Source organism: Corticium candelabrum, chromosome 3, assembly GCF_963422355.1.
Source record: "Corticium candelabrum chromosome 3, ooCorCand1.1, whole genome shotgun sequence".
Classification (NCBI taxonomy): domain Eukaryota; kingdom Metazoa; phylum Porifera; class Homoscleromorpha; order Homosclerophorida; family Plakinidae; genus Corticium; species Corticium candelabrum.
In genome coordinates this window covers 7140910-7151010 of record NC_085087.1, presented here as the reverse complement: position 1 = coordinate 7151010, position 10101 = coordinate 7140910, and the positions used below count along the sequence as shown (strand labels likewise).

Genomic DNA, 10101 nt, shown 5'->3' with positions numbered 1-10101 from the left:
CACACACACACACACACACACACACCACAAGGTCATACTAAGTACGTCCACACTGTACCAGCTAAATTAAGACACACAGCAAAGTCCCTTCCTTCTTCTATACATGTGAACGCAGCTGAGCTAACAGACTTTGCTATGTAGGAAACAAGGCCACTTGACCATCAGCATAAACACACCACCAACAGATAGTCTCGGGCTATAACAACAGACATGAGAGTGACCAGCAATCGTCGTCGTCACCATCACCATGCATCACCATCAACGTGTCTCAAACTCTTCCTGTTTCTAAAGCAACTCCATAAAATATATGCCATCGGTATCTACACGTCCCAATTCAAATAATCTCTTGCTCAACCTACTCTATAAATAGTGTCTCTAAACAAACGTTTCGTTACTCTCTGTTAGCTTAAGAATCAATTAAAAATCCACTTTTCCACAAGAAAGTTGATATTAACTGTACAATATCGTCGAGAAACGAACAAGTCATCGCTAGATGATATTTCATCAGAGCTCACTTTGTCGACCGATTGGCCTGACGTCGAGGTTTCGACTGGCGAGTGTTGAATTGTTCATCTTGGGTGGAATAGGATGCTACATGGACACATGATTCACTGTATCATTGAAAGCACACGCGTGAACACACATATGCATGCACACACACGCAGACAGACACACAGACAGACAGACACACAAAGACACAGACAGATGCACAGACGCATTCAATGTATCATTGAAAGCACACACACACACACACACACACACACACACACACACACACACACACACACACACACACACACACACACACACACACACACACACACACACACACACACACACACACACACACACACACACACACACACACACACACACACACACACACACACACACACACACACACACACACACACACACACACACACACACACACACACACACACACACACACACACACACACACACACACACACACACACACACACACACACACACACACACACACACACACACACACACACACACACACACACACACACACACACACACACACACACACACACACACACACACACACACACACACACACACACACACACACACACACACACACACACACACACACACACACACACACACACACACACACACACACACACACACACACACACACACACACACACACACACACACACACACACACACACACACACACACACACACACACACACACACACACACACACACACACACACACACACACACACACACACACACACACACACACACACACACACACACACACACACACACACACACACACACACACACACACACACACACACACACACACACACACACACACACACACACACACACACACACACACACACACACACACACACACACACACACACACACACACACACACACACACACACACACACACACTTAATGTATCATTGAAAGTACACGCACGAACACACATATGCATGCACGCACACCCAGACAGACAGACGTACAGACAGACAGACAGACAGACAGACAGACAGACAGACAGACAGACACACACACACACACACTTACTTCTCGTCCACCCTTCCTGTATGGCATGCCGTTTTTGCCGTACTCAAGTTCATACGAACGAATCGAGCGACGCGTGTCATCACTAGGATCAAATCCGGCCTCATCAATGTGTCCATCAGTTCCATACGTCATCATGCCTTCATGTAGATCAAAGCTCCCCTTACGAGAATTCCCGGGTCGGAAAACGGGACGTCGATTCGGAATGGGCGGAGCAATGTCTTCCAGGTGAGGACCTTCGGATGCATAGGCATACTCGAGGTGACCCATTGAGCCTTTTGATTCGTAGTAGAGTTCGGTCGTAATCGGCGTGCTGCAGTTCATTGCTTGCTGCATGCTTGTTGACGAGACGAGAGTTGGAGTAGGAGCAGGACGAGCCGGTGGAGCAGGGAAGTAGCCGCGTGGCGTTCTAGTGGTTGACGTGCCGGACATGTTTCCGCCCTCGTTGAAAACCCTGGGTGCATGCAATACGAAATGTTGAACAAACGGGCTACTAATGATGAGCCATCAGATTGACTTACATCTCCTCCATGTCGGCGATGCTCGTTCGAGCGCCTGCAGGATCCGGTCTCTGTCCGAGATCGGCTAAACACACACAACACTCACACACACACATACACACACGACCACATACACACACACACACACACTCACAGACAGACAGACAGACAGACAGACAGACACACACACTCACACACACACAAACAGACAGACAACCAGACACACACACACACACACACACACACACACACCTTTGTTCACAACCATCGTGTCTGAACGTCGGTGATGCACAACACATGCAACGACCATGATGATAATAGCGATCAACGTGATACTGAGAATGATCACAATGATGATGAACTGCGTCGACTTCGTGAACGGATCGTCGCTCGACGATTCTAAACCCACACCGCATGAGTAACAAATACCAAACTCACTTTATGGTCACACCATCAAAGACGTACCGACGATAAATGCTTCATTGTCCGACTGCATGCTTCCCTCGTCGTTGTACGCCCACACAGACACCGTGCAGTTGTCGCCAGGCTTCAGTCTGATCTCTTTGCTCGATTCATGGGCGGGGACTTCCGTTGTTGTTTCTCCCGAGTTGCCACACGAGTAGACAATCTAAGTACACAACAAACAGAAATGGTAACTTGTGATAGGATCGGCGTCTTGGGGTGAGATGGTGTGTATACTTTGTATCCCGAGAGGCCGCCGTTCTGATCCGCTACGGCAACGGGAGTCCATGAAACGACGACGGTGCCTTTGTCATCCTTGACTTCGACTTCTACATTTGATGGACTTTGTCCGGGAGCTGAACAACATTTCAGTGTTGAGTATAATATACAATATATATTAGTTATTGATTATTAATAATTATTATTTACACACACACACACACACACACACACACACACACACACACACACACACACACACACACACACACACACACACACACACACACAGACACACAAGCACACACACACAGACAGACAGACAGACAGACAGACAGACACACACACACAGTATGTATGCGTTCACCTCCTTTCGATGTGCTTGCTGACATGAAGTCCGACGCGGGGCCTTGACCCTCGTCGTTGAACGGGAACACACGAATGTTGTACTGCGTGTAGGGATCGAGACCCACGACCACGTGTGACAACACGTGACCTCCGGTGACCGTCTGTGTCTTTACACCTTGTGGATTTGTTAGAAAGTCGTATGAAATGTAGTAGCCTGTGGCTCGATGGCTGGACAATTGGTCGGGATACTAAACAGTAATACATTCGTTGAATGCAGTGGAAAGAAAAGGGGAGAAGAGAGTGATAAACTCGTACGGTCCAAGTGACTTTGATTTCAGTGGAACTGAGAGGACTGGCTGAGAGAATGGTTGGTACCTTGTCAGGCTCTGGAAGAGACAACCACCAGTTGATAAATAAGAAACAGACAGACTGACAGACAGATAGACAGACAGACTGACAGACAGATAGACAGACAGACACACGTGCACACACACACACACACGCACACACACACACACACACAAACACACACACACACACAAACACACACTACACACACACACACAAACACACACTACACACACACACACACACACAGACAGATCGACACACATGTACAGACAGACAGACAGAGAGACACACACACATACAGACACTGAGACAGACAAACAGACACAGACAAACACACACACACACAAACAGATAACAAGACACACACACACACACACACACACACACACACACACACACACACACACACGACACATACTGACAACAACAACCATTCAACACAAATCCACATATTCAACCCAACAAACACAACTACTACTTGGTCAACAGTTACTCCAACTCCCTGCTATCACAACATCTAAAATTATCCATCCAGACAACACCTTATCTTATCACCCCAGCTGAGCCACTACCCACACACCCACCCACTGCTGGTTACCACTGCTGCCGCTGCTCTCACACACCACCCACCACCGACATCTCAGCTCTCGTAAACAACACACACACACACAGAAAGACACACACACACACACCACACACACACACACCGACGATCCACAGCCAACAAACTCACCTCCATCGATCTGAACAAGCGGCGGTCGTACGGACGGTGTAGGTAGACCAGAAGCATCACTGTCGAGTCCTAAACACAAATCGCAAAATCATCATCCGAGTTACCATAAATAGCCACCCCATATGACCATATGACTAGACAAACACCATCTACTCAAACACTCACTCTACGCACTCACAAACAGAACACAAACGGGAAGGAACAAAAAGGCACAATCAAAATTAAAAATTCACTGCACTGTGTGACTGTGACTGCATCTCGTGTACAGACAGCCGATTTAGTCAACAACGGTGTGAAGCACAAACACATGATGGGGGCAGTGTATGGAGGAGTCAACGTGTGTATCAAAGAACATGAAGTCAACACTCTAACATGCCCAGATTGACTAATCAAATCGAGCAAAACGTCCATGGTGGACAGACAAACAGACATACATACTGACAACAGACACACAGACAGACAGACAGACAGACACACAGACAGAGACAACAGACATACATACGACAGAAACACATAAACATACATACATACAGACTAACATACATACATACAGACACCAATATATGACAAACAGGGCAGAGTCTCACCTGGTCTGCTTGGCTTGGTCGGAAGAACTAGATCACAAACAAGAAGCCATAATTAGCATCCTGATCTACATTCCAAATTTACATTCCAAAATTAGATTACCCAGTCCCTTCTATTCAGGCCTCTAACACTCTATGCTATGCAAACAGGATCCCATCCCGCTTTGTCAACAGGCCAGACCACCATAATAATCTTCCAATTAGGAAGCCAATAACAATGATCCAATCAACACACAAGGCCAAACAGTATGGTGACCAAACAATAGAAAACCAAACTCATGCATATGAATGGGAAATATATTATGCATAGAGAGATAGGAAATGAGATTTTAAAATAGTGATGCCTTTGGTTCTCTTTGGTCAACAATTGTGGTGTGGATATTTGGTACTCGGTTGTTGTTGTTACTTTTTCTATAGTAGATTGGAATTGGTTGTGTTGTTGTTGGTAGGAAAGGGAAATGTTTTTTGTGTGTTAGGCACACACCTGTAAACTGAAGTATTTCAAGTATTTAGTGTGTGTGTGTGTGTGTGTGTGTGTGTGTGTGTGTCCGTCCGTCCATGTGTGTGTGTGTGTGTCCGTCTGTCCATGTGTGTGTGTGTGTGTGTGTGTGTGTGTGTGTGTGTGTGTGTGTGTGTGTGTGTCCCCGTCCGTCCATGTGTGTGTGTGTGTGTGTGTGTGTGTGTGTGTGTGTGTGTGTGTGTCGTCACTGTGTGCATGCGTACGTGCTCATCCATCAAATCAATCTACTACAAAAGATCTCACCATTTACTGTCAGAGTCGCCGACGAACTGATCAGTCCAGCAGTGCCACTGTAACCCTGACAAACAAAGCTTCGTTTGTCGTCTTTCAGCGTAACATTAGTGATACTAAGCGTTCCATTCTCATATATAAAAACGCGTCGATCTTTTGTAAGAAGAGCTTCGCCTTCGCCATCGGGACGCGACCCAATGAGAACGCCCGGTTGATCCGGACCGTCCGCCTTCACGATTCCATCATACCACAACAAGGCCGTATCTATCGGCCCTTGAATCTCACAATCAAACATCACCTGGTCGCCCACGTAAACAGTCTGATCCTCAGGGAACTTTGTGATCTTGAGTGGAGGATCGGTCAGCGGCGGTGGCTTGGTGGGTACGTGACTATGTTCGGCGACGAGAGATACACTGATCATCTTGCTCGTCCAGCCATGCTCGTTCGTGACCGTACAAGCATAATATCCGGCATCCGACATCTCGAAATGTTCAATCACCAAGCTGTGGTCTTCGGTCTCATACGCTCGGTCTTCAGGTAGCTTCTTGTCGCCGGACTCTTTCGTCCAACTGAATGTCAAATGTCCATTGCCGGCCGCCTCACATTTGACTGTGACGGTTCCACCAAGCATATTGCTTCGTATGTTTACATCATCCGGGCCGCCGTTCAAAAACTGTGGCGGCCTGGAGTCTCTGTGTTGAACACCGAAGTAGATGGTTTCACTCTCTACTTTGCCCATGTGATTCTTGGCTCTGCAGCTGTATTCACCGCTGTCTTGAATGATAGCGTCCTTGATGACCAGAGTGCCATCCGGTCTGATGCACAGTCTCTCGTCTTTGCTGTCGCACAAGTTCAGCCACTTCAACCAGTGGTTGTTCTTCTTCCATTGGACTTTGGGAGGCGGTTTGCCAATGGTGCGACACCTCAACTCGGCTTCTCTCCCTTCGAGCTCGAACGTGTCTCTCGGCGCTTCGACAATCTTGGGTGCCTGATTGTTGTTACCTGGTAAGACACACACACACCATTAGTATTAAGTCTTCAAGGGATGCATCGCACAATATTAGACTATTGTATTGGAGGGATGCATCTCACAATACATTAGACTATTGTATTGGAGGGATGCATCTCACAATACATTAGACTATTGTATTGGAGGGATGCATCTCACAATACATTAGACTATTGTATTGGAGGGATGCATCTCACAATACATTAGACTATTGTATTGGAGGGATGCATCTCACAATACACTAGACTATTATATGGGAGGGATGCATCTCCTAAGGAAGACTATCCTAAGTGACCACAAAAATCTGCATAGCCACAATATGATACAAAGAAAAATTGCCAAACACAACCATGAGACAAAGTCACACACAACAGAGTGACAAAGTCACACCCGACAGAGTGACAAAAAACACACACGCACATGCACATGCACATGCACATACTTATACGCAATACACTCAATCCACAATCCACCATAGGACACACACTAATCGAATTCCCCACAAAGAGGTGCCCACCAAATCTAATAAGTGCACACAAATCGGACTAATAACGAGGACGACATTAGACAGTTCCACTAACTCAATAACTAGACCACACGACAGTGAGTGCTCCTAAGCCCCGAACCCCTAACCACCCAAGCTGCGACACCAAACAGTAAACAGACATGCAACGATCACAAAATAATTTACCAAAAAAAAGTGCTAACAACATGCATACAAATGTCGCAAGATTTAGCGTCCGGGGGAGTTTGTAAATGTCGCGCGGCCGCAGGAAATCGCATAGAGTTGGTGTCGGTGATGATATTAGGCGTGCAAAACAGCATGCGAGGTGATGCGCGTCAATCGAGTTAGAGCGCAATCGAGCCATCTGGTCGAGTTGCGCTTCTTCGGTTTCGTCGCTAACGATTCTAAACACAACAATAGCATGCAAAGAGGGGCGCTCGACGACGCAACAGGCGCGGGTATGACAACACGATGCGTAACTCTAGAGCTGCTGTGTGCGAAACTAAACAAACGAGCACGACATGCTTCCTATCAGTCAAAATGGAACTCAGTGGGCAGGTAGTATGCAATTATGCGCCTTCTGGTGCGGAGTAGAGGCGAAAAGATGTCGGGAGTATGCCGTTTTGACGCGAAAATGGAGAGTTTTTAGGGTAAACAGACGAAAAGGAGTAAAAATGGCGGGAAGTTGGGAGTCTGATGGTTGAGTGAATATGAATCAATCAGAGCAGACGCATGTGGCGTGTGCATTGATTCTGCGATGTTTCTCTAATGCTGTTTGTCTGCTTGTCATTCATAGGGTCGAGAATAGTCGGTGGAAAGGTAAACAGGCGGCTCTACGTGGTCGCGTGTGCGTCCTGGTGTTCAATTACGCGAAAATTCACGCGCTTATGATACGAATTTCGAGGTTTAGCCCGAATGAATTCGATGCCAGAATGGCGTTAGTAATGAGAAATTATGTTTCCTGGTTGTAAGTCTCTATCTAAGTCAGTGAGTTTGAATGGTCGGTAAGCAGCCCCCCCTACCACGCATGCACTGACAGTATGCGCGACTGTGTGTGACAGTTGCGATACTCTGTGACAGTGCGTGAGTGTGTTACCTCACGCGTCGTCGAACGCAAGCGAGTCGGATAGAACTAGTGCGAGCAACATGCACGCCTTACCGTCCACTCCCGTGCGGAGCACGACGCACGCCGTCAAAGCGGCCAGAAATCTCCACACCCTCGTCTTCATCTCCTACACACAAGCGCATCGCATCACACCACATCACATCTCACGAACACTAACAGACACGACGACGCTACACGATTCCTCGCATGCTTCAATCAACAAACACGTCAATAAATCTCACAACAGCGACGTCGCAACGCACACGAACGCACCAGCAAGTGAAAGAAGAAGGCACCACAACAAGTCGGTCGAATCACAAACGAGCGACCTGGACAAGAAACGTCGAGTACGAACGCTAAATAACCTTGTGGTTTTGCAGCTGCACGACAGACGGTGTTGAAACACAACCGAGTTAGTAGAAAAGCCACACACGATGATGCAGAGGAGTATTCCGCGTCCGTGTGACTCACTCACTTGGTACAAAGAAAAACGACGCAATGCAACACCGTGCAGCACTCTCCGGACGTCGAACTCGCGTTATACCTCCTCGACTAATGTCGTAACACGATACTGCGAGGAATGAGCTTCAAACGGTCGTCTATATCGAAATTAGGAGGCGGAGGTAATTAACGTTTAGGGCGACCAATCCGCATGCGTCCGGAAGCCTTTGTGTTCCGCTTCCGCGACGATCTAGCGGATGATTCCTCTTCCGATGCCGTTCAGTTGACGTTAGTTAGTGGGACGTTAGTTAGTGGTGATTTTGTGGCGGTCGATTGGCGGCGTGCACATTTTCGGACGCTGATGACACGCGAAATCGACTGTCGACGCGTGCGGAAACGCCCCACGGGTGTTTCAAGAGCGAGATAACGTTCTTGCTCGCGAAATTCGTCGCGTTTCATTGATGCGTTTTTTGCGGCGATTTGTGTGTGAGCCGGTCGGTTTGACTGGAAGGTTATTATACGGGACCTGACACTGAATCGACCTGCAGACTGGATGCATTCGCGCATACAAATGCAACCCTTGCTTGTCGTGTACCACATCCTTTCTGTGTGTCAAGACGACGCTTAAGTCGCATGTTTTCGACATGGATGTCTGCTAGACTTGCGTCGCTCGCGTCTCCGACCTGGAAATTGTGGGCCTGAGGTCATAGGTTAGTGAAAAAACGTCTAGTTCTGGTTGGAAGCGGTAAACTATAAGCTGACGCGGTGACAGTTGTGATAGAAATTGGTTTCCCTAAGATTGAATTTCCTCCAGCTACATCGAACTGTCAGATTGTGGTAAATCGGACGTAATAGGATGGAGGATGACTGAGGCATGAGGTGTATGTATATACGTATACACATGGAAGTGCACCTGGTCATTATGACGGCTAATCAATCTATCAAAATTTGATTTTTAATTCAATCATACACAGAGTAGCTTCGTACACACAGTAGCTTCATACACACAGTAGCTTCCTACACACAGTAGCTTCGTACACACAGTAGCTTCGTACACACACAGTAGCTTCGTACACACACAGTAGCTTCGTACACACACTAGCTTCATACACACAATAGCTTCATACACACACAGAGGCTTCACACATACCGAGCAGGAAAACTTGGATAACGAAGGCTAACAAAAAAATCTGGGGAGGTTTGTTGCGATTTCCTCTGTTATTTGTGAAGCCCGAATTTATTGTTTGATGTCATTCAATACTTAAAAATTCTTTCAGCTTTGGCATCCTTTTCTCTGGTGACATTCAACACCACTGCACTGCAGCTACATATTGAAATGGCATCAGTAAGAGTTGCAATGAACACCAACCAATCAACCACAGTCTCATGCCTATACTATTCCTCGATGATATCAGTCTCCATAGATAACATGCAATTGCCTTTCTGTGCGTACAAATAAACTGCTCCAGTAGAAAAACAGGCAAGCATGAAGACAATAATGAGCTGCAT

General features: G+C 46.9%; 1 protein-coding gene across 1 annotated transcript; it reads right to left on the bottom strand.

Moving 5' to 3' along the window:
* Window positions 1-258: 258 nt before the first annotated feature.
* LOC134176828 (receptor-type tyrosine-protein phosphatase F-like) lies at window positions 259-8708 on the bottom strand. The gene is made up of 14 exons (XM_062643494.1): window positions 8627-8708; window positions 8425-8531; window positions 8206-8278; window positions 5545-6534; window positions 4785-4811; window positions 4198-4266; window positions 3429-3499; window positions 3133-3361; window positions 2784-2902; window positions 2550-2712; window positions 2337-2483; window positions 2106-2169; window positions 1588-2038; window positions 259-591 (listed from the first exon to the last, which is right to left on the bottom strand). The coding sequence occupies exons 3-14, from the start codon at window positions 8273-8275 to the stop codon at window positions 505-507; spliced, it is 2487 nt and encodes an 828-aa protein (XP_062499478.1). The 5' UTR covers window positions 8276-8278; window positions 8425-8531; window positions 8627-8708; the 3' UTR covers window positions 259-504.
* Window positions 8709-10101: the final 1393 nt, after the last annotated feature.

Bases quoted from the DNA above. Each gene is read 5' to 3' on its own strand.
- LOC134176828 (XM_062643494.1), bottom strand. From the start codon at position 8,275: ATGAAGACGAGGGTGTGGAGATTTCTGGCCGCTTTGACGGCGTGCGTC. The intron at 2,713-2,783 runs GTATACACACCA...TTGTGTACTTAG, and splicing joins GCGGCCTCTCGGGATACAAA to ATTGTCTACTCGTGTGGCAA. The intron at 2,484-2,549 runs GTACGTCTTTGA...GTGTGGGTTTAG, and splicing joins CAATGAAGCATTTATCGTCG to AATCGTCGAGCGACGATCCG.